Genomic DNA, 25,920 nt, shown 5'->3' on the forward strand with positions numbered 1-25,920 from the left:
GCTATACAAAAGCTTTTGAGTGATCAAGCCTGGTCCCTGGTCCTGAAGCTAAATCGTCTTCTTCGGAGATGACGAATCTGGCGTCGTTCACCGTCAGCTGTCAGGGTGATGCACCTGGCAATGCCAAGCAGTCAGTGAGGAGGCAAGAGTCTCCGGAGGGTCGGGCGGTCTCTCTCTGTCGTCAGGGCTGCCCTTGGCTCCTCTGTCTGTGGGAAAGGGCAGGGCAGCATGGAAGCCACTGACAGCCACTCTGGCTGAAGACAGAGCCACAATCGAGGAGGGCAGGTGAAACTAAGTGACGAATCTGGGCCAGCAACATATTCCTTGCAATACACTTAGAAAAATACGCTTCTATAAGGCCAGCCGTTTTCTTCCCGTCACTGAACCTCCGAGGTGCTTTGCACTTTTCCTTGCCATGTGTGTACTTACTGCATAAGACCAAATACTCCTTAAGAGAAGAGGTTCTAACACATCCGTCTTTGAATTCTTCTGTGCACACTGTGGGCATTCAATAAACATTTTAAAATAAAAATTGATATTCTTAAATTTGCTCTGGTATGACAATCATCAGATGCTATAGGTACTGGAAACTGAGAAGGCATACAGAAAGTAAAAAACCACTATGGATGGCAAATTATTCCTTTAAGGGAATGTGTATTTTATATTACCAAAATTGAGACTTCAATAAACTAACTTACATGGCAATAGTCTTTGTGTTTTCCTCATTTCATGTTATTTTACTGAGAGTAATTCTGGAAGCATGTAAGCATACAGTTAGAGGCAAGTTAACATTGGCACAGAAATTTTTCTCTATTTTAGGAATAAAAATAAAAATCCTATCTTGCAAGTGTAGAATCAGCAACATAATTTTATCTTAAGGTAGTATTAATACATCACTTCATTCATTCAACACTGATTTAACATCTACGTACACAGCATTTATGTACAAGGAATAGTATCTCGTGGTGTGAGAACTACAAAGGCATGGTTGTTATAAAGTTTATAGTCTGGTAGGTGAAACAAGTTGAAGAGAAGTTACTATAACACAAGTAAATTTTCTTATTTTTATTCTACTATTAATTGAAAATGTTTGTTCACTGTGAAACCTAGTAACCAGAGAGGAACAGCCTAAGAAAACTGGACTATAAATATTAACTTGAAAACATTTTTATAACATTTATATAGCTTGAAAGGGTCAGGGTAGAACCATATGGGCAACTGCCAAACAGTTTTTTTTTTATAACAATCAGAATACACAATTACAAGTAGTTTTTTGTTTTTTTTTTTTTCAATTTACTTCATCTCATAACCTTTACTCAGGAACCAACAGAAAACCTAACCGATGGTTCAATGCTTTTGAAAATACTATTAACTAGATGGTATTGAAGCCGACTGGATGATAACAACTCCCAATACAGGGAAACTATGGATTTATCATTACGGAGAAGGAAATGGCAACCCACTCCAGTGTTCTTGCCTGGAGAATCCCAGGGACGGTGGAGCCTGGTGGGCTGCCGTCTATGGGGTCTCACAGAGTCGGACACGACTGACACAGATGGACATGACTTAGCAGCAGCAGCAGCAGAATGCATTTATCAGGGTCATTTCACAAGCAAACACCAACAGTTGCCCAATGGGATGAATTTAAATGGCATGCTTTTCCAAAAGAACATGCTACCAACAAAATCCTAAACTAGTACCAATAGTCCATAAAATAAAAATATTTCAGTCATTACCAAAAAAAAAGATTTGTTAAAATCACTTTACAAAAGAAGACTGCTTGAAGAGGTTTGTGTGACTTGCCTAAAGTCATATGACTAGTTAGTTAAAGGGGCACACAACCCCCATCAAACTAGTATTCTAGATTGTGTAAAATGCACACAATATGTATGTTCAAATATAAATTCTTCAGCTTCTTTTTTTTTTTTTTTTTTGTTTTCAGCTTCTTTTTTATGAAGCACAGTTGCTTTACATGATTTACAATGTTGTGTTAAAATGGTATATAACAGTCATTCAGCTATATATATATTCTTTTTCATATTTTTTCCATCATGGTTTATTATAGGATATTGAATATAGTTCCCTGTGCTATAAAGTAGGACCTTGCTATTTAACTTACACGTAGTGTACATCATCTGACATGCTGGGCTGGATGACTTACAAGCTGGAATCAAGATTGCCAGAAGTATCAACAACCTCAGATATATGCAAATGATATCACTCTAATAGCAGAAGACAGAAAGTAAAGAGGGACTAAAGAGCTTCTTGATGAGAGTGAAAGAGAAGAGTGAAAAAATTGACTTAAAACTCAACATTGAAAAACTAAGATTATGTTACCCTTTCCCATCACTTCATGGCAAATAGATGGGGGAAAGTAGAAGCGATGACAGATTTTATTTTCTTGGGCACCAAAATCACTGCAGATGGTGACTGCAGCCATGAAATTAGAAGACACTTGCTCCCTGGAAGAAAAGCTGTGACAAATCTAAACAGTGTATTAAAAAGCAGAGACATTACTTGGCCAACAAAGGTCCGTATATTCAAAGATATGGTTTTCCCAGTAGTCATGTATGGATGTGAGAGTTGGACCATAAAGAAGGCTGAGAACTGAGGAATTGATGCCTTTGAATTGTGGTGCTGGAGAAGACTCTTGAGATCCCTTGGACTGCAAGGAGATCCAGCCAGTCAACTCTAAAGGAAATCAGTCTTGAATATTCATTGGAAGGACTGATGCTGAAGCTGAAGCTCCAATACTTTAGCCAACTCATTGGAAAAGACCTTGATGTTGGGAAAGATAGAAGACAAAAGGAGAAGAGGGCATCAGTGGATGCGATGGTTAGGTAGCATCATTGACTCAATGGACATGAACCTGAGCAAACTTTGGGAGACAGTGGACAAGGAAGCCTGGCATGCTGCAGTCCATGGGGTTGCAAAGAATCAGACACAATTTAGCAACTCAATAATAACAACAAATACAGTATTAATAGTTTGTATCTGCAAAATCCCAAACTCCTAATTTATTCCTCCATGACCCCCCTTCCCCTTGGTAATCATATATCTGTTTTCTTCATGAGTCTGTTTCTGTTTTATAAATAAGTTTATTTGTATCATGTTTTAGATTCCACATATAAATGATATCATATGGTATTTGTCTTCTTTCTGACTTACTTCACTTAGTATGATAATCTCTAGGTTCATTCATGTAGCTACAAATGGCATTATTTCCTTCTTTTCTATGGCTAAATAATATTCCACTGTATACATATACCACATCTGCTTTATCCAGACATCTGGTAATGGAAATTTAGGTTCTCAGCTTCTTCTAAGTTGGACAAAACCTAATAATATTTTTCTACATATTCTAAAGTGTTTGAAATTACCATTACACATGTACAATTTTATTTGATCAATATTTAATAAGTTTCTATTACATGCTAGGCACTGAATCTATAAAGAAAAAAGACAAGAAACATATATCGGCTCTGCTTTGAGTGTGGGGAGCAAAGAATCGGAAACAGTGAGAATACCAAATGTGAGCAGTGCTGGCCTAGGAGTGTGTGTAAGGCCCTGAGACATGAGAGGAAGTCTCCAGAGAGCAAGAGCTGCATGAAAACTAAGTCTAGAACAAGTGAGGTGCTCATCACATAGACAAGGACGGGGAGAAGAACACTTACAGAAGGAGCTGCAAGTCCAAAGCACTGACATTAGGACAGCTGGGCGTGCTGGAGAAGGCAGTGTGAGCAGTAATGCCAAAGGCGGCACAGTGACTACGCCAGAAGGCCCAGGGGCTTCACCTCAAACGGCCCGCGGAGGAGTCTCTACTTAACTGCACGGAACAGGCAACTGTTGAAGGGCTTTATGAAGAGCTGCCTGCTCGGTTTTATGTTATATTGATAGATGACTTTAATGTCCATGTAAAGTGGCCTGGAGGAGCCAAACCTGCAGGTTAGGACACTAGGAGAATAATTCTGGTGAGAGATGAAGGAACTTCGGAAACCAAGAAGGGGGAGGGAGATGAGCAGCACTGATTTCTCCCTTTGCTTATGATAAATATAAAAACTGCTTACATGTTTTTAGAGGAATAAATACTTCCCCAACAATATTATCACAATGATTTCCACTCTTTTTAACATAAAGTACACTCAGGTTAGGGCGTCCCCTGTGGCTCAGCAGTAAAGAATCCACAAGCAATGCAGGAGATGCAGGAGACGCGGGTTGGAAGATCCCCTGGAGGTGGGCATGGCAACCCATTCCAGTATTCTTGCCTAGAGAATCCCATGGACAGAGGAGCCTGGAGGATATGCAGTCCATATGGTCATAAAGAGTTGGACACAACTGAAGCAAGTGGGCATACACACACAAGTTAAGACTCTACAGTATATAAAACAGTCAAAGTAAAAATCTTGCCTTAAAGCATTAACCTCTAATGTAAAATATAAGTGAAAAATTCTGACATTTAAAGGAAATGCAGTCACACTTTTATAAAAATGCCCTCCATAGGCTATCTACGTTTTTACCTCCTTCATCTGTATCACAAATATGTGTATGATGAACTTTTAAATGATAGACAACAGGTGTCTTAATCTGTGACACTTGCCATACTGCTTCATAAATGCCCAATTAACACCAACATCAAATCCGAGATGCATTTTCAAGTATCTTCTACATTGGGATGTGAACATTTAAAAATTAAACAAAGAGCTCATCTGCCTAGAATTTTCCAAGCAAAAGTTTCACAACTAAATGTTCAACTGAAGGCTACACTTAAACTCAGCTAACAACTGTCACATCAAACATTTAACACTTACTGGTCAACCTAGCAATTGGTTCCATTTACATTTTCACTCTGTTTCAGGGAACAGGGATCCAAATATTTGAACAATGAATAGGTCCAGAGAGTCCTTCTGTCTACCAACACTTTTTCTCCCATCAGTTACAGTCATCAATAATCAATTGCATGACTTCAGTAATTACTAATTTACATATTTAAACTGACATTTTGAAATGACAATGAGAAGCTGACAATTAACTGTTCTCTAAGGAAATGCCCTTTCTCTCCATATGGTTTCTACTCTGGGACTGACACTTCAGAGAGATTTTCAATTTACCAAACAAGGGAGTCTCCCCAGCTGAGACCCCCATGGAAATTTATTTAGAATGCAAATACCTCGACTTCTGTACCAAGAATTTAAATGCCATTCCCACTGAGGCTAAGAAGCCAGTTTTAAAATGAAAATTCATCTGCACCATAGACCTTGGATAAATTAAACAGGAAATAACTGTAAGACTTTGGGGGTTATAATAGGTTTTCTTGTGATAGCTATGCAGCATTTATTCGGGGGGCGGGGGGGGGGGGAAATGTCCTTAAGGAAGGGCCACAGGTGCATTCTTTTTCCTCAGAGGCTCTGTTATTTTGGCTCTCTGTCTTAGAGATGGTAAACTCCTGTTGCAAGAATCAAATGAGATAACGTTTAGAACAACTGACTGTAAACTTTAAAAGTTTCCATAAACATTTGCTATTGTTACTTTAGATGGTCACTAACCTGCCTACTCCAAATTAAAAAACTATAAAACAAAGGGCTGGTGGAAAAAAACAAAAATATCCTGAAAAATATATTTACTAAAAATGCGTGTGAACAAACTGACCTATATATTCAACGCAATCCCAATGAAACATCTCAGCTGCCTGTGTTGAAGAAATTAACAAGCTGATCCTAAAATGTATACGAGAACTTAGAGGACTAAGAACAGCCAACCTTAAAAACAGAAGAACAAAACTGGAGGATTCACACTTCTCAACTTCAAAACTTAAAACAAAGCAACAGTAATCAGAATAGTGTGGTGCTGGTATACGGATAGGCACACCTACAGACAGAAAAGAACTGAGAGTCGAGAAATAAACATTTATGTTTATGGTCAACTGGTTGGTGATAAGACAGTCAAGAAAACAGGAAAGACTAGTCTTTCCAACAAGTGGTGCTTGAACAACTTGATAGCCACGTGCAAAAAAATGAACTTGGATCCTTCTTCACATCATACACAAAAATAAACTCAAAATGGATCACAAACCTAATATAAGAACGAAACCTATAAAACTCTTAGAGGAAAACAGGAACATATTTTTGTGACTGTGGATTAGGCAAAACTTTCTTAGATACGACACTGAAACACAAGCAACTAAAGGTTACATAGTGTATGATTCCATTTACATGAAGTATGCATAATGGGCAAATCTATAGAAGCAACTTAGCAGGGGCAGAGCTTAGAGACAGAAAGTAGACCAATGGTTGCCTAGAACTGGGGACGTTGCAGGGAGTGAAACAGGGGAGTACTGCCATCAAAACAAGATGAAATCTTCCTAACCAAGAACACAAGATGCTTTTCCTTTTCTCCAATCATTTTAAATTTTACTAGAGGGATGTTATGATGTAGATATGTCATCAGGAAAATAGGAGTGATACTCCTTAGTTACGGGATGTGCATATGTGCTCAGTCACTTCGGTCATGTCTGACTCTTTGTGACCCCATTGACTGTAGCCCGCTATGCTCCTCTGCCCACGGGATTTTCCAGCCAAGAATACTGGAGTTAGTTGCCATGCCCCTCTCCAGGGGATCTTCCTGGCCCAGGGATTGAATCCACATCTCCTGCATTGCAGGCAGATTCCTTACCCGCTGAGCCACCTGGGAAGCCCAGTTATGGGGTACTGGATGATTTTGATTTGATTTTTCATATATTTTCCAAATTTTCAACAACAAAAGTATCTTTTATATAACTAGGAAGAAGTTATTTTTAAAGGAAAATATATAATAAAATATACTTACATTTAAAGTATCTCATAAACAAGGAAAATGCCTGAAAGATTTTTCAGTATACATGACATACCACTGTTTATTCTTGGTTATTTATTCATCAGAATTTACTGATTGAAATGGCTATATGGCAAATACTGTGCTAGATCCTGAGTGTACAGTTAATAAAACATGATTCTGTCCCTCATGAAGGCTATACTTAGTGGGAGAATAACAATAAATTGGCAAACAAAGCAATAAACAAATCCAATTACAGGTTGAAAAGGGTTCTTTGGAAGAAAGCCATTGATATTATGATGGAGAATAATGCCAGGGTAGAGATGACTCACTTCATTTCTTATTTTCTTATTTTGGTCACACCACTCAACTGGTAGGATCTTAATTCCCTGACCGGAATTGAACCAAGCCCTTGGCAGTGAAAGCATAGAGTCCTAACCACTGGACCCCAGGGAAATCCCTAATTCACTTTGATACAGCGGTCATGAAAGCTCTCTCGAAGGCAATAAAGTCTGAGCTGAAGTTTGAAGACTAAGTCTAAATGAAAGCGATGGTTTATGATATTTGTCAAAATGTGCAACATAAACAGTTTCTTAAGCTGAAGGATAAAGACAAAAGCTTTAGAATTCCAAAGGGAAATTAATGTCAGCCAATAGAGTAAAACCACCATCTCTAATCACACGATATCTAGGGCCCGCAAAACTCAATACCAGAAAGTGTGGCATGAAGTCACCGTGAGGTTAATGAAGGCGCCAGAAGAGCCTGCAGCAGTCAGTGTGCAGCCCGAATTCTTCCCTCTTCAGGCTGTGGCCTGGCTCCACCTCATGGCAGTTTAAGTATCCATGGGAATGATTCTGGATTCCCCTGGCAGCCTGGGAGTTCCTGGGCAGCAGCAACAATTCCAGGAATCTCCAGTTAGCTAATACCTTTTTTGTCAGTTTGATGGGGAAGGCTGGGCCTAGAGGATATTTAAGACACAAAGCCCTAACTTTTTATCTCCCTTCTTCAAGAAATACTTTGCCTAGACAGGGCCTCAGGCTCTCTTCTCCTTATCCTCCTCTGAATACAACACCTCCAGTTCACTTCTCTTTAAGGATATGAGGGCCAGGGTAAAGGTAAAGGACTGGAGCCAATACAATTGAATTTGGGTTAATATGGGGAGTTTTATTACATGTATTGGTTGCTAGTTGCCGACCCAATATCCATTTCTCATTCTTTTTTTCCATTTATTTTTATTAGTTGGAGGCTAATTACTTTACAATATTGTAGTGGTTTTTGTCAATACATTCATGTCAATGTATGACAAAAACCATTTCTCACTCTTAATAACGGAACTCTGCTTCTGTATAGGAGGCAATGTACCCAAATGGATGACATGCTTCCTTAAACTCTTCTGCATGTAGAGTTTGACCAACATTACGCCAATTAAGGGATCTGGGAAAGCTGTGCTTTGATGATACAGGCATCATCTACTTTAGCTTCCTCTTACATCTTCCTCCTCAGAACTTGGAGATGAAGTTGGACACAGAGCCATCATTTTAGGACTGTGAGATAACCATGAAGATGAATTCTCCATGTGAAGAACGGTGATACAGAAAGAAAGAAGCTGTGCATTGATCCCATCATAGAGCTGCTGTCTCAGCCTGGCTGGCCCACCTCCAGACTTCTAGGTGTTACAATCAACCCTTATTTGACTTATATATTCTATTATGTACAGCCAAAATAAAATCCTAATGGATACAGCCATTAATGTTAGCACAAACTTGACATCTTTTAAAGAATTCAAGGTTTTATGTTAGAAAGCCCAGCTCTCAAATTTAATATAAGAGAAAATTCACAGCATTCCACACCTTACCACACACTGTAGAGAGATCAGTAAAGTCATTAAATAGTGGCAGCATGAAGGAGTGACACTGGAAATGGAGTCATTTTCATTAACCTCATTCCTCCAGCATACCAAATAAACATGTGCTCCAGGAAAATTGTGCTTGCTGTGGAAAGACACTTCTGGACAAGGTCTATGCTTCCTGCTCTCAATGAAATTGCTACCTTGAACTCCTCTTAAATGGAAATTTTGTCACAGCCTAAATATAACTTCCACAGCAACTGCCCACAGCTAAAGTTTTGGCTCTGCAATAAGTGAACTGTGAACTTTCAGATGTTCAAGCTGGTTTTAGAAAAGGCAGAGGAACCAGAGATCAAATTGCCAACATCTGCTGGATCATCGAGAAAGCAAGAGAGTTCCAGAAAAATATCTATTTTTGCTTTAATGACTATGCCAAAGCCTTTGACTGTGTGGATCACAATAAACTGGAAAATTCTGAAAGAGATGGGAATACCAGACCACCTGACCTGCCTTTTGAGAAACCTGTATGCAGGTCAGGAAGCAACAGTTAGCACTGGACATGGAACAACAGATTGGTTCCAAAAAGGAAAAGGGGTATGTCAGGCTGTGTATTGTCACCCTGCTTATTTAACTAACATGCAGAGGACATCATGAGAAATGCTGGGCTGGACGAAGCACAAGCTGGAATCAAGATTGCCGGGAGAAATATCAATAATCTCAGATATACAGATGACACCACCCTTATGGCAGAGAGTGAAAAAGAACTAAAGTGCCTCTTGATGAAAGTGAAAGAGGAGAGTGAAAAAATTGGCTAAAGCTCAACATTCAGAAAACTAAGATCATGGCATCTGGTCCCATCATTTCATGGCAAATAGATGGGGAAACAGTGACAGACTTTATTTTTTGGTGCTCCAAAATCACTGCAGATGGTGATTGCAGCCATGAAATTAAAAGACACTTACTCCTTGGAAGGAAAGTTATGACCAACCTAGATAGCATATTAAAAAGCAGAGACATTACTTTTCCAACAAAGATCCGTCTATGGATTTTCCAGTAGTCATGTATGGATATGAGAGTTGGACTATAAAGAAGTGTATGGATATGAGAGTTGGACTATAAAGAAAGTTGAGTGCCAAAGAATTGATGATTTTGAACTGTGGTGTTATAGAAGACTCTTGAGAGTCCCTTGGACTGCGAGGAGACCCAACCAGTCCATCCTAAAGGAGATCAGTCCTGGGTGTTCATTGGAAGGACTGATGTTGAAGCTGAAACTCCAATACTTTGGCCACCTGATGCAAAAAGCTGACTCATTTGAAAAGACCCTGATGCTGGGAAAGATTGAGGGCAGGAGGAGAAGGGGATGACAGAGGATGAGATGGTTGGATGGCATCATCTACTCAATGAACATGAGTTTGGGTAAACTCTAGGAGTTGGTGATAGGCAGGGAGGCCTGGCATGCTGCGGTTCACGGAGTCACAGAGTCAGACACAACTGAGCGACTGAACTGCTACTGAACATACCTTCCAACTTTCAAGCAGATATATTAAAGTGTGGCTCAAAGGATAAAGTTTTTTTCAACTTTTACTCCAGTGAATTTCTATCTCCCTCTAAAATTCCTTCTTTAATATCATGCCCTTATAATGCTTCACCTTCCAAAACAAAGTTTTCAAGCCAAATTCGTTATCCTTCAGGGTCCACACAGTCCCCATTCAAAATAATATGAACATTTATACAGAAAATGTAGTTAAGATAAAGCAACAATATTAATAGGATTAAAGGAAAGGAAGGAGAGAAGAAGAAGTGAAGTCGCTCAGTTGTGTCCGACTCTTTGCGACCCTGTGGACTGTAGCCCACCAGGCTCCTCTGCCCATGGGGATTCTCCAGGCAAGAATACTGGAGTGGATTGCCATTTCCTTCTCCAGGGGATCTTCCCAACCCAGAGACTGAACCCCGGTCACCCGCCTTGCAGGCAGACAGCTTACCCTCTGAGCTACCAGGGAAACCCTAGATTGAGAGAATTTTGGTCGTTTTCTATGTGCACTGTGCCCAATATGAAATTAATGTCTTTTTGCATTCTAACATGAAGAATGCAGATAGATTTTATTATTGCAAATGAGTTTTTCCTACCCTACTTTCAGGTAGGGAAATAACAACAACAAAATACTAAACTATATGATGAAATTTTTTTGTTCGGGAACCAAAAAAGGGAAAGACTTCCAGATGAAAATGTATACAAGGTCACCTGGAGTTACATATTTCTTCATTTCAGGACACAATTACTTCATAAAGTGTTCAGGTATCTTTCTAATGTTTTCCAATGAAACTTGAAAAAAGTAATAAAATTCAGCTAGGAATTATCATAATTGAGTCAAGTCTGAAAGAATTTTTTTTAACTGTCTTTTTTTTTAAATTTCACATGTCTAATCCCCTATTTCAGAGATTTTTTTTTTTTTTTTTTTTAAATTTGGGGGTGGGGAGGGATTCCCTACTCTTTTTCTCTGTGTAAGCAAGTACAATCAGTAGGAGGCACCCTGGGATTTTCAGAGTATCTTCACCATCACCAAGACAAAGGCTAAAGAAACATGTAACACACAATTTAGGCTGCCTACCCCTTTGAAGGCAATTCAAATTTCGGCGCGTACAGGCGTCAGCGCTCAGTGTCGACCTTTCATATGAGCAATCTGGAAGACGTTACGATTGCCTTCCTCACCATCAGTGTCTGATACGTGATAAACATTTGGGCAGAGTAATTATTTTGCCAAGCCTTGCCGCTTGACGTTGCATACCGCCCCTGCAGGGGAGCTGGAAGCCAGCACAGCGACGGTTTGAAGTGATCACGCAGAGGCGCCCCGAGGCCCCTCAGGAGGCTCACCTGGTTAGAGCCCTGAGCCGGGGTAGGGAGTAGGGTCTATATTACAGCCTCACCTCTCAGCCCCCACTTTGCGCCTGAACGCTTCGCTCCCCTCAGGCTAAGAGGTTTAGATCAGTACTGAGCGGCAAACTACTAATATGCCCACTTTGGGGGCTCCGAAGTTTGGAACGCAGGGTCTCTGTAGCACACGAAAGTTTTTCACAGGTTGTTTTCCTGCTCAGCTGTGTCGCTGACCGCGCATCCCTCTCCCGGTGCGGTCCCGGGTCTGTCCGCCGAGCAAACGGACAAGACCGCTGCCCGGTGGCCACAGCGTCTTGACACCCTGAGGCTGCAGAGCAGCCTCTTCTACCTGGGCAAGCGGCCCGCACTCGTCTCCCCAGAGGCAGGAGCGCTCCCAGTCCCGGGGGACGACCCGCATCCGAAAGAGAAGGCTCCCTGTGCCCAGACAAAGGCAGCGCTGGGGAAGTTGCACCAACCGGCACCTCCAGAAGACGGGCTGAGCAGCTCCTCGGCCTCAGTGTCGCTCTCAGAGTCGCGGGCAACTATTCCCGTGAGCTTCGGAGCAACTTGGCGGAAGTTGGGGGCGAGGGGGCGGAGGAGGGGTCTCGGGCAGCGCGGAGAGGCGGGTCGCGCCCCTGCCCGTCCCGCGGACCTCCCCGAGTACCTGCTGATGTAGCCGTCGCCGTCGCCGTCGCAGGTCTGGAAGAGGCGCCGCATCCTCTCCTCCTCGCCGGTGCTCGACGTGTCGCTGCTGCTGCTCCCGCCGCTGGCGCTGCCCGCCGCCGCCGCCGCCGCCATCACGCGCCCGCCCCCGGCTCGCGAGGCGGAGGACGCGCGGCCGCGGGAGGAACCCGCCGGCGCGCACGGCGCTCGCCGCTCCCGGCCCAGAGCCTGACTGACGACGGAGCATGCCCAGTGGCCGCCGGGGCGCTCCGGGAGTGGGATTCCACTGCTCCGGGTTTTGTTCCGGCTGGGAAGATGGGCGCTCTGAAAGCGCCGGAGCAGGCCCCTCAGGGGAGAGGGAGGACGGGGAGGTGGCTCGTGGAGTTAGGGAGCTGGGGGTGGTGACGGGAGGGTCCCGGGCAGGGGGTGAAAGTCTTGGGCTGATGCAATCTGCCCAGAGTATCGGGTGGGATTTTAAGTACAGTTTTGTTTTCCCCGAAGTCAGGTGGTCCAGCCTGGGCCTTTGAGGCCGTTATCTCCTCTTTCCAGGCCCGAGCACCCCTTCATTCCCAGCTCAGGTGCTACACCTGAGTGTGAGGGAGGGAACCCTCGGAGTGTCCTAGCCAGCCCTGGTCGCTGCAACTACATGGGAGACCCTGAGAGAGAACTGTCTAACTGAGCCTAGCCGGCCACAAGTTTTGAGGTGGTTTGTTATGCCACAGTAGTGAAACTGATAATCGCTCATTCGTATCCAGCTCTTTGCCACCCCATGGACTATATGGTCCATGGAATTCTCCAGGCCAGAATACAGCAGTGGGTAGCCTTTCCCTTCTCCAGGGGATCTTCCCAACCCAGGGATCGAACCCAGTTCTCCCGCATTGCGGGCAGATTCTTTACCAGCTGAGCCACAAGGAAAGCCCAAGAATTCTGGAGTGGGTAGCCTATCCCTTCTCCAGGGGATCTTCCTGACCCAGGAATCGAACTGGCATCTCCTACATTGCAGGTGGATTCTTTACCAACTGAGCTATCAGGGAAGCCATGCCACAATAGATAACTGGAAGACATCCATTGGCCTTGAGTCTGTCTGCCAGGTCAGACGATGTCTCTATCCTCTTCTCTCCTGCCTCTATGCCATTCACCACCTATTCCTACTTTAGTTCTTTTTAATTTGTGCAGTCCCAGTATTTCAGAGCACTTATAATCTTCTGATGAATATTATGCCATCTGAGAAGTCTTGTTAATATATCCAATAATGTTTTCTTAAAAGATGCTGTTAGCAATACAGATATTCCTGTCTACCATTGAACAAAGACTAATGCCCAAGTTTCAATAAATAAATATTTTAAATCCTTATTTTTCCAATTTTTCATAGAATAAAACTTTTATTATTGCCTGACAAGGAACAGTCAGACACGAGCTGTTAACTTCAAGTTCTCCTAGAGAGTTGATAATGCCGGAGGGGGTGGGGTGGGGTGGGGGTGGGGGGGGGGTGTGGTGGGGGGTGGTGGAAAGGATAAAGCATTCTTATAAATATGCATGAAGGTTCTGGAAACCCAAAGAGGTTTCCAGGATCTGAGCAGATCTCTTCCTAACCACACCCCATTGATACAGAAAGTGGAGTTTAAACTTCAACCAGTTATATCTCAAAGCAAATGTTTTTCTCCTGAGAGAACACATGCATGACGGCTCTGGGAGGTTTAAATTGAAATCATCTTGAATTAACTCTGAACACTTAAAAAGTGGATCTTGACAAATTTCCTAAACAACCTTCCTTCATGCTTGAGTGACTCAGAAGTGGCTGAACAGATAGGTTCAACTTTCCAGAAGAGACTTTGCTTCTGAGCTAATATGAAGCATATGAAATTTCAGCTGGAAAGGTTACTAGAAGAGGGAGAAATTTGTAAGACATTGAAAATGGAGATGCAGTATGAATATAAAGATGATTAAATGTAAAGTAGGAGCTTGGAATGAGAGGGATACCCATAACCATAAATCTAACAGTACTGGTTATGTCATAATTTCAAAGGTTTTATGTATTTTCTGCGATGAGTGCATAGCTCAACATTGCTGTTTTTATCCAGTTTTTTTTCCTTTTCAGTTTCCTTTGGGTTATAATAATATTTCATATTTATGTAGAACATATCAAAAGACGCTGTTTATATTATAAGATATACTGTCTTCCATGTCTAGCGTTGCCAGTTAAAACAACTAAAAGTGCAACACTGAGCAAACTTGATTATTGAATACATGCTCTTCCAAATTCTGTTTGCTTGAACTAGAACTACACACTAGAGGTGGATTGAGGACCCCTATGGCAACTTCTCCTGACCTTTCTTTCACATGTTTTTTTGAGCCCAGCTAAGTTCCATGTCCCCTCAAGAAGCCTTCCATCGCCTCCCAGGTCACACTGATCTCACAGAGCTCTCCTAGCGTGAAGCACACATTTTGACAGCAGACTTGTGTAGCTTAATGGTGACTCGCCTTCCCAACTAGAGTATCAACTAGAACAGTGAGGTAGAGTTGAGGAAGTTTGATTCTCTTTCATCGAGCCCTTATTACAGATCAGTAATCGTATTTGAATACTTTAATGCTACCTAGTTCAATTCAGTTCAGTCGCTCAGTTGTGTCCGACTCTTTGTGACCCCATGAATCGCAGCATGCCAGTCCTCCCTGTCCATCACCAATTCCCTGAGTCCACCCAAACCCATGTCCACTGAGTTGGTGATGCCATCCAACCATCTCATCCTCTGTCATCCCCTTCTCCTCCTGCCCCCAATCTTTCCCAGCATTAGGGTCTTTTCCAATGAGGCAGCTCTTCGCATGAGGTGGCCAAAGTATCAGAGTTTCAGCTTCAACATCAGTCCTTCCAATGAACACCAAGCACTGATCTCCTTTAGGATGGATGGGTTGGATCTCCTTGCAATCCAAGGGACTCTCAAGAGTCTTCTCCAACACCACAGTTCAAAATCATCAATTCTTTGGCACTCAGCTTTCTTCACCGTCCAAATCTCACATCCATACACGACCACTGGAAAAACCATAGCCTTGACTAGATGGACCTTTGTTGGCAAAGTAATGTCTCTGCTTTTAAATATGCAGTCTAGGTTGGTCATAATGTTCCTTCCAAGGAGTAAGTGTCTTTTAATTTCTTGGCTGCAATCACTATCTGCAGTGATTTTGGAGCCCCAAAAAATAAAGTCTGACACTGTTTCCACTGTTTCCCCATCTATTTCCCATGAAGTAATGAGACCAGATGCCATGATCTTAGTTTTCTGAATGTTGAGCTTTAAACCAACTTATTTTTCATTCCTATTTAGGGGGAAGGGAATGGTAATTGAGGGGGAGTTAAAGCCAAAAAATTTAAGTAATGTGACCAAGTAAAGGTGCTGGAATTGAACTCATATCTTCCTGTCAAGCTCATGTTCTTCATAGTTACTTCACATTGCCTTACTATCAGGGCCAGGGCAGTTCGTGTTAGGCACTATACTTTTTGAGTGACACTGACAGTGATAAAATTTACCTTTATATATTTGTTGTTCATATATTTGCAATCATATGGGACGTTAACATGAGCTGTTGCCATCTGTCCCAGGTTGGTTTTCTGGGGAGAAGGCTCCAAGACAGAGTTCCACATGCAGAATGCTTACTTGGAAAAGCCCTTGGTGCCCCAACATGTGTGGAAAGGAGACGAAGGGAGCAGGGTAGAAAGAGGGAGAAGTCCCACTATGCTGCAGCCCCAGAGCAGCCTGTCTGAGCTCACAGAAAGCTCGGGCACTAAGACAGCCTGTGTTGCTTCCCTATTGTGCTTGTCTTAGTCTCTCAGTTGTGTCCGACTCTTTGTGACCCCATGGACTGCAGCCTGCCAGGTGACTCTGCCCATTGGATTCTCCAGGCAAGAATACTGGAGTGAAAAAAAAAAAAAAAAGAATACTGGAGTGGGTTGCCATGACTTCCTCCAGGGGATCTTCCCAACCCAGGGATCAAACTCAGGTCTCCCACATTGCAGCCGGATTCTTTACCATCTGAACCACTAGGGAAGCTTGAGATTACTGGAATGTGTAGCCTGTCCCTTCTCCAGGGTATCTTCCCAACCCAGAAATTGAACAGGGGTCTCCTACATTGCAGGTGGATTCTTTACCAGCTGAGCTACCCTGCCTCCCTATTACTGTTGTAACAAATTATCATAAACTTATTTCTTAAGCAGCACTAATTTACCATCTTACAGTTCTGAGGGTCAGAAATTTGAAATGAGTCTCACTGAGTTAAAATCAAAGCATCAGCAGGGCCACATTCCTTCTGCAGGCTCTAGCAGAGTCCATTTGCTTACCTTTTCTAGTTTATTCTCTTTCTCCATAGCCAAGAGCTCCTCTTATTATGTCAATCATTCATTCTGTCTTCCAAGTCAGAAACCCCAAGTCCTTGCCTCCCTCTGCCCCTCACTTCCCACCACATCCTGCTGAATCTGCCTCCTTAATACCTCCTCTAATTAATCTTTTTCCTCCATCCCTGTTACCACAGCTTTTATAGAGACTCATTTATGTCTTTTAAATGATCTGGCCTTCCAACCCAAACTCCCAAGCCCTCATTATAAAACGAAAATATGATCAGGTCCCTCCTGGCTTAAATTCTATTTCATTGGATCATTCTTGCCCTTAGGATAAAATCCACCATCCCAGCAGAACCTTCTAGGCCTTCCATGATCTGATCCCTTTTCTCTCCTCTTGCTACTTCCCTTGCCCCCGTGCTCTAGTGAAAGTCATATTAACTTTTCTTTTCCCTACATAAGCTTTCCTCACTTGTGTTTATATACCAGTGGAAAAGTCTCATACTTTCAGACTAGAAATGAATGAAGGAGAGTGGGGAGCTCATATCCAGACTCTAGAAGATTGGAAGGAACAAGATAGCCAGGGACAACATGGGTAGTGGCAGTTACTAAGAGGAGAAGAAAGGAGGCCAAGGCCTAGAGATCCTTGATTAATAAAAAAATAAGAGTGGGGTTTAGAAGTGGGAGTACTTCTCTTCTAGCTCAGTTGGTAAAAAATCCTCCTGCATTGCAGGAGACTGGGTTTGATTCCTGGGTCTGGAAGATCCCCTGGAGAAGGAAATGGCAATCCACTCCCAATATTCTTGCCTGGAGAATCCCACAGACAGAGGAGCCTGGTGGGCTATAGTCCATGGGGTCGCAAGAGTTGGACACGACTAAGGGACTAAACCACCACCACCACTTGAAGAAGAGGAAAAGCAAGGGAAATGTTTGGAGGAGAAAGAGGAAATGTCACAACTGACAGAGCTAAGGAAACCAAGAACCCCCACAGCTCTCCAGTAGGCACTGGGCAATGACATTTTTTCTCTCTTATCAGGCCCTTTCCTCTCTAGTTAGTAATGGAATTAATAATGGCTAGTATTTACTGAGAACTTAATATGCACCAATCGTTTTTCTTAAGTGCTTTAAATACTATTTAATTCTCACATCACTGTTAAGAAGCATGTTGTTTTATTCCCATTTTACAGATGATGGCACTGTTATACATATGTCAAATGGTATAGTTGCACAGCTAGGAAAAGGAATGATTTACTCATATATATGCCTAGAATCATGTTTAGAGAAAACTGACATATCTTAACACGCCTATCTCTTTTATCTGTGGGTAAGGACTTTGTTTACAGGGTAGATTCTTTTATCGGAGACAATTATTTTATGATTGATACTAAATGTATGAAATTTTATCTCCTTTATTTAATGATTGCCATGTGGTTGCAATGAACTTTCTCCTTGAGAAAAATTGGAGTGTGATGATTATCTTTGTTAGATTATTCTTTTCTCCTTTACAATAAAAACATGGAATCAGATATCGTTAATAATGGTAATTTGAGGTTTCTTAACTGAGCTGAATTTAATGCAAGCTTAATTCAGTCAATTAATTCGCTGGCCTTGTAGAGGCATGACCTTTTTCATGAGAGAACTAGAGATACAATTTATTAATGACATCATTCCAAATCTCTAGGTATATAAACAAAAATTTTAAACATGAAGAATTCTCAAAGCTATGAGAAACCATGAATTAGACTTAATAGAATGTATTAGTGCCAATGTTTTACTGACATCAGAGTCCAATGTCACATCAAATAAATAAGATGCCAATTGCCTAAAAAAACAGAGGAAGTTTTTAGCATCTAAATGTGTCTCCTTCTTTCTTCCCTAATACTAAAGATATTTAAGAGGAAATATTTGAAAAACAAATATAAATGACAGCCTCTAACAAACATGACACCAATCAGAGTCTCAGAATTAAAAGTGCTGAAAAAACATCTTACATATTCTTCCCTGGAGAGCCCATCTTTGCATATGTATTTCTCATACAACTGTTTTTCAATCTAGTGTATATCTTGCATCAATCTTCATGTGAACAAATCAGATAATTATATTAAAAATGCACTCTAATTGAGAGAAATGAGGCAGTGGGAGAGTGGAAGGATGTAACGAAGAGATATTTGAAAATAGTGGTCCGTATTTTAAGAAATATGGTTTGTTTTGAAAGATCTCATTCTGTCTGTATTTAGGAAAAATCCTTATATGCTAGCCAGAGCAAAATTAATTTGGATGCACTTTGTCATCAGACTTTTATGTGATGTTATTTCCTTGTCATCTGGTGGTCTGGACATTGACTTTCTGGGACTTGGCAACTGGTAATATTTAGAAACATGTTAATTCTTTCATGTGAATGGGAACTATATCCTAACCTGCTGGTGCTGTGTATGAAATACCACTCTTGTGTCCAACAGGAACTGCTGGTCAACAACTACCTAAATTAAGTGTCAGGAGTAGAAAATGTACTTGCCTTATGTAAAAACAGCAACCATATAATACTTCATATTTTTTTTGTGTGTGAGCCTATTGAAATCTAAGGTAATGGGCTGTGTCTGGCGGACAACACAGTAAGAAAAAGCATGTTTGTGTGGCATCTTCAGGTATCTGGGTGACTCAGTGGGGTTACTGCTCAGAGCTGATGAGAAACTGTTTGGTGGATTTCATCAAAATAGGCACTAGTCCTGGGTAATTCAAACCAAAGTAATGATGTTTCTTTTTACTGGAGAATCTTGAAGAGGGAATTTGAGATCAATGTGAACCATGTCTTCAGTGTTTCCCTTTACTGGGTGAAGGAAAAGTCTTGCATAGGGTCACTCATGGGACCATGTGAGGGGCAGTGTTTTAAAGGGCAACTGGGAACCATTTGGACACTTAAATCACAGCACCCATGAAGGTTCTTTTTGGTGTTACCATTCATGAGCGTCACTAACAGAGAAAGTGGACAATTTACTGCCAAACCTGCAAATTTGGCAAAAAATCATCCAATCTTTGAACTGGGCCCAAACTGAGTGGTAGAGTGTCTTATTAGAATTCTGGTCACTCAACCTAAGGACACAAGGAAACTATTCAGATTAACAAAAACAAAACAAAACAAAACAAAAACAAGTCATATGTGGTGAGTAGGTGAGGGAAAAGTAAATGCATTTATTGATGCAATTAGCCACTTTGATGGAAAAGTCAATCAGTGAAAAAAGTTGGAATAGCCTGTTGGGGTCCTTTAATGGACCAGAACCTGGTGGTACAGAGTCGATGATAAGAAAGTAAAAGAGAGAAAAATGCTGATATTCCCTGGTTTATGCAGAGGACCAATAAAGTCCTTGACACAGGACTTGCATCACTCATGAAGGCACCAGGCTCCCCCTCGAGGTGGTGAAGGCACAAAGTGCCTTCTCGAGAGGGTCTTAGAAGCCCAGGCAGGAAAGTGAGCACGACGGGTCTCCACGCTCCAGAGAATCAGCCAGAAAGAGAGAGAGAGACAGAAACAAAAAAGACATGGGGACCTAAGCTCTGATGGAGCAAAGGTGCTTTAATGATTTTTCTATGAGTATATATAGGCTGTGGTACAAGAAACTTCTTTTGGGAATGATAGAGATCAGAAAACCAAACGTATAGCAATTGTTACCAAGGAAACAAGGGGTAATGTTAGTCACAAGGTCAGGAGACAATCCATATCTCAAGAAAGGGGAGCGAGACTAAGCAGTTTTGTCCTAAAGAGAATGTTTACTAAAGGAGACCCAAGCCTGCCTCACGCAATGACCTCAGTCCCTCGGAGCAGCGTGCTGTTCCACTTGAAGAGGGACAAAGGATTCATGAGAGACAGTTTGTAAGAATCCTCCCGTCAAACATTCCCTGACAATTCCCCCTTATTTATTTATAATATTTGTAAGAAGAGTTCTGACCATCAGAGTTTGTTTAGTTTTGACAATCTTTGCATGAAGGCAACGGTAGACAACAAATATGATTGTTAAGACAGTCACCAAAATTATAGTTCCAGACCCAATGCTATGAGTAAGGCTTTGAAACCATCCATGTGGGTCTAGCCCAGATAATTGATCAGCTAATTGTTTAGCTAAAGTTTCCATACTAGTGGAAAAGGGCAGATTATTAGAAAAGGTTTCAAACATTTCTTTTTGTAATAATTGTACATTCAGAGAGGCATTATCATGTATGTTTTGTAAATGAAACTTGATTTGTTCCCAGTTGTAGGCACTATTATTGAAATGAACAGCAGTAACACAAAATTGAGTAGAATTCCAATCACATTTTAGCATCACCTGTTTTTGTACATCTGTTAATTGATCTCCAACCCATTTGATGGCTGTTCTCAGTTCCTGTATTTCTTCTTGAATATCCTCATCTATCTGAGCCTGAGCGGCCCATATAGTATGAGTATATTTAGTCCAATTTTGGATAAAATTATGTGTTTGAATTGAGGTTTGTAAAGTAACGCCAGTGATGGCAGCAGTGGTTGCAAATAGTTATTAATCCCAAAATGCCAAAAATCAGCCATCCAATGAATCATTTAGATCGCTGGAGCAATTTAGTAAATAACCAGGAAGCAAGTCCAGCCATGGGACCTTCTTCCCAGGGCCACTGGAGATTTATTGGTAACCATAGATTATGTTGAGATCGAAGAATCAAAAGGGAGTCATTTTTTAAGGAAATAGAGGAGTTAAGACAATTATATAATTTACAATTTATGCAAGTTACAGAACGTAAAGTCTTATTGAATTGTAAATTTCCTATAGCTACAACAAAAGGGAGTGGAACATAGACTTGTATAAAATATGATTGATTATAGTGAAAGAAATAATTGCTATAGCTATGATTGGTCCCTGTGAAACGTCTGGTCCAAGTCCCAAGTTCTTCGGTGTTTGCAGCAAGTTTTCAGATGTCCCATTGTTTAGGCCCAATCTGTTTATCAAAGATGATTCGAGGATGAGGGTGGGTGGCATTCCATCGTCAAACTATCCAAGAAGTCTTCTGTCATGGTAATGTTTCATTGTAACATTAGTAACTTCCATGCTTCTTGAGTAACATAATCATACATAGTACTGTTAATATCATCTGAGCAGTTCGATAACCACATACCATGGGGTCCCCAATTGAAAATTGTATGATTAGCTATAAACATTAATTTTCCTGATTTGGCCTGACATTTGTCCCAATGAACTGGAATATATTTAAAGTTCTTATTAGTAAACTCTTTGCATAATGTTCTTTGTTCTTTCTTTAATTCTTTCCCTAAAGTTTCAGTAGTATAAACATGATTCATGGACAAAGAAAGGGCAGTAAATAATCCAAGCAGCATCCGAAAGTCCTCTTTTGGAGGCAGGGCAAAAGCCCAAGTTTGTCGGCTAACGTTTATACATAATTCTGTTGAGCCCGTACACAAAGGAAGGACTTCATAACCTAGAAAGATATTAATTAGTTTTTCTTTTTCTTCAGGATGAGAGTGCCCCTCCAAGTTCCAAGGAGGGGGCATATGTGTTGAGTCATTAGTGGATATGATTGGTCCTAAATCTGTCAATTTTATAACCTACAATAAAAAAGGGGGGTTAGGTATATAAGCCCAATAAGTGTGATCAATCAAGTCAGCCTGAGCAGGGGAAGCAAAAGCAAGCAAAGCAAGCATAGCGAAGAAAAATATTTTCAGGATTCTGAGGCATTCCCTGTTGAGAAATCACATTTTCAGTTTGATTAGTAAGGGTTTTTATCTGTCCCCAAGTAGGGAGATCATAAGGTCGATGACATCGAGTGTGGCGTTTTTTGGAAACTTTTAAAGTCGCCATGGCTTGTATTCTTTCCTCCTGGGGTTTTTGTTGTTTCATCTCTAGTCTGAACGCTGGGGGCCCCCTTAGGTTGAATCTTCTGAAGAGAAAGTCATGTGAGTTCATTGGATACATCTGGAGAAATAGAAGCCTACCCCTTTCCCTGTAATACTAGTTTCTTAGATTTCCATTGATTAGTTAACCCGACTTGATATCAAATGGGCAAAGGAAGGGAGGTGTCCTTTAATGTTTCAAAATGTTTTTTTTTGTTTTTGTCAAAATATTTCCTTGTGGTAAGTTTAAAAAATTTAAAACAAATAAGGCTATATTAATAATAGTCATAAAAATAAAGGAAAGCGATAATGATGAAAACATTCTTAGGAAATACTTCAGTCCAAAAGAAAAAAATCATTCAGAAATCTGTGTGGGACTGGTATTTGGCTGTGGTTTTGAATTAACGGGTTGATTTTCTCTTCATACAGTATATACATTTTTCCTGATATAAAAATAAAGGGAATCTGACTGTGTTTTAAGTGGTTTGTGTTTTTGGGGCAAAGGATTAGGAGTAAACATTTAAATATTTTTTCCTAAGTGAAATTATTGAAAAGGTGATGCAGAACAACTTGACAAATGAAATGTTGCTTACATCCAAATATATTTGACCTTGTCCTTGGAAAACAAATGCAACCTGGCAGCTGTTGAATCTCTCTGTTCAGTGTGTTAAAGAAGATGATTAAACTTTCAAGACAGACCTGAAAAGAAGGTGAATATTTTGCATTTTTGATATTCTTAGCAACAAATAATTTATTCAGGAAATGGTGTCTTTTTTATGTTGTTTTTGTTTTTTATTGTGAAGCAGGCATTGAAGTTGATGTTGTTTTGTTTTAAGAATCTTACAGACTGGAAACAGAAATAAAGTTGTATTAATAATAGTTATAGGCTTAAAGAATATATTGCATTAGAATCAAGTAAAGTTTGTTCTGGATAAGGAAGATAAAAGTGTTCCTGTGTATTTCCTCTTAATTAATTTTTTATTTGCAGTTACAGTGTGTAATGTGTTTGTTTAATTATGTTTTGTGCTTGTGGATTATAAGGAATGTCTGTAATCTGTTTAATAGAGAATGAATGTAAAAATTGTTTGAACTGTTTAGAAATATAGGCAGAGCCATTGTCTGTTTTTATAGAATTAGGTGTTCTCATTATCGTGAAGTAAGTTGATAGGTGGGTTATAACATGTTGTGTAGTTTTACCTTGGAGAGGTGTTGCCCCTAGAAAAGAAGAATTTGTATTGATCGAGACATGTAAGAAGAAAGAGGAAGAAAGTTCAGGACAATGAGTTACATTTATTTGTCATAAAATTTTCTTTCATTTGTCATAAACCTTTTTAATATTTTTGTATTCATCATTTTATTTGCCATTTCTTATATCTTTCTATTAAAAGCATGTATTTTATTTTTCTTTAGCAACTATGACATGTCTTGTATGTTAGTATTTTATAGATTGGTGAATATATTTATTAAATCATATTATATATTATAATATATATATTTATTTTTATATAAATATATATTTATATTTATTAATAGCTTAAAATCTCTTTAGTTTTTCTGTGAGAAAAACTTTTTGTAAGAGTAAGTTAATGTTCAGTAATTAATGTTTTAAAATCTTACTTCATTTGGAAATGACCTAGTTATTTAATAAACTTTTATTATTTAGTTTGCCAACCTGTGATCATTACTGTACTAACTGATGGAATAAGATATTGTCCCTGCTTCAAATATCTCAGATGGATAAATCAATACTTGTAGTTCAGTATTCTGGTGATGGGTGCATGGACAAGAATCAGAATGTCCATAGACTTTGAAGTAAAAAATTAGGGATGGGGGAAGAAAGAGAATCAGGAGATGTGTCATATTTTCAGTGATTAAAAAAGTGGAACTTAAAAATAAATCACCAGAAATTCCCTGGTGGTTCAGTGGTTAGGATTCTGTACTTTTACTACGGAGGGCCCAGGTTTTGCAATTCCTGGTCAAGGATCTAAGATCCTACAAGCCATGTGGTGTGGACAAAAATTAAAAATAAAAAAATTTTTTTAATTAAAAAAAAAAAAATGACCAAGATGGCCTTAAGGTTCCCCTGAGTTTGACTGAACTTTACAAAGACTTGCTTCTGATTCTAGGCACTGTTCTCCCTTTCCTTAGCACAATTACTTTGGAACACTTGTAGTTGTCCATTTTTTCCTGCCCCTTGAAATATAAACCTTCATAAAAGTCCCTTGCCAGTTTTACAACCCAAGACTCTGTTTCTCAAGGACCCTGGATCCATTCCTTTGAGTTGTAATCATCAAGGAATATGGTACCCCCATGCCCAATCTCTGTGGGAGGGAGGAACCTAAGTTCTATGGCACCAATTGACAAATACATGGCCTAATCATAGAGAAAACTCGACAAACTCAGGAATAGCTCAATGTGCTGGACATAACCCATTGATTAACCTCCTTCTAAAGTCCCCCAGCACTCTTCCACTTGTTCATCCTGCTCTTAAAAACACTTCTGCCCTTTATTTAGTTGAGTTCAGACTTGGTTCTGGATCCTCTCCTCTATTGCAGTAGCTTTGAATTACATCTTCTATACCTGTTTAACTTTGGTGCAATTTTGTTCTGACAATAGATCACCAAGGAGACAAGAAAGGAGGATCTCTGCAAGCACAAAGCAAAGCATTGATCAAGGCATGGAAGCATCATATTCTGCTATGTACTGGGGGAGATCTACCCATATTTGCTACTATGTGATGCTACAGTTCTCTCTGCCCACACTCTGCCTTTTGTGCACTTATATATGAGAATTTTCCACCTTCACCCTGGTGGCTCAGATGGTAAAGAATCTGCCTACAATGTGGGAGAACTGGGTTCGATTCCTTGGTCTGGAAGATCCCTCGGAGAAGGGAATGGCTGCCCACTCCAGTATTTTTGCCTGGAGAATTCCATGGACAAAGGAGCCAGGTGGGCTACAGTCCATAGGGTTTCAACGAGTTGGACACAACTGACAGACTAACATACACACACCATCAATAGTGCTAGGACACAGGTGCACTTGTGAGAATCCCACCCATTATCTTCGACTCTCTCCCTCCCAGCCCGGAGGAATCTTATCCAAGACTTACATCTTCAGTCCTCTCTTATTACTGTTTCTCTCTGCTCCCTTCCTCCATATACACTCCTAGGTTAGTAGTTTTAAATACAAACCACTCTGCCTTCTTCCTATCCTGGGGCAAGAAAGTAGTCTGTCTAACTATCTGAGTTGGATTGGCACCCAGAACTCCTAACTATCTGTTTAGGGCTTGCCCCTTCTACTGCACCCTGAGCTGCTGAGTTCCTGTAGACAACTTGCTAGATCATTCTAGGTTTCAGATTCCTTATCTGAAAAATAGGGTAAAATTTAGCTGAATAACTACTTTGTTGTTGTTGTTTAGTCCATAAGTTGTGTCCGACTCTTTTGCAATCCCATCCACTGTAACCCACGAGGCCCTTCTGTCCCTGGGATTTATCAGGCAAGAACACTGGAGTGGGTTGCCATTCCCTTCTTCAGGGGAC

At 40.6% G+C, this 25,920-nt stretch overlaps 1 protein-coding gene across 1 annotated transcript in view; it reads right to left on the reverse strand.

Moving 5' to 3' along the window:
- The window catches only part of LOC133067139 (uncharacterized), a 102,584-nt gene extending 90,261 nt beyond the window's left edge, over positions 1-12,323 (reverse strand). Inside the window, exon 1 of the mRNA XM_061158332.1 lies at positions 12,190-12,323. Within this exon, the coding sequence (XP_061014315.1) occupies positions 12,190-12,323 (134 nt within the window). The remainder of the gene's footprint in view (positions 1-12,189) is intronic.
- Positions 12,324-25,920: the final 13,597 nt, after the last annotated feature.

Source organism: Dama dama, chromosome 12 (assembly GCF_033118175.1).
Source record: "Dama dama isolate Ldn47 chromosome 12, ASM3311817v1, whole genome shotgun sequence".
In the NCBI taxonomy this organism is placed as follows: Eukaryota; Metazoa; Chordata; class Mammalia; order Artiodactyla; family Cervidae; genus Dama; species Dama dama.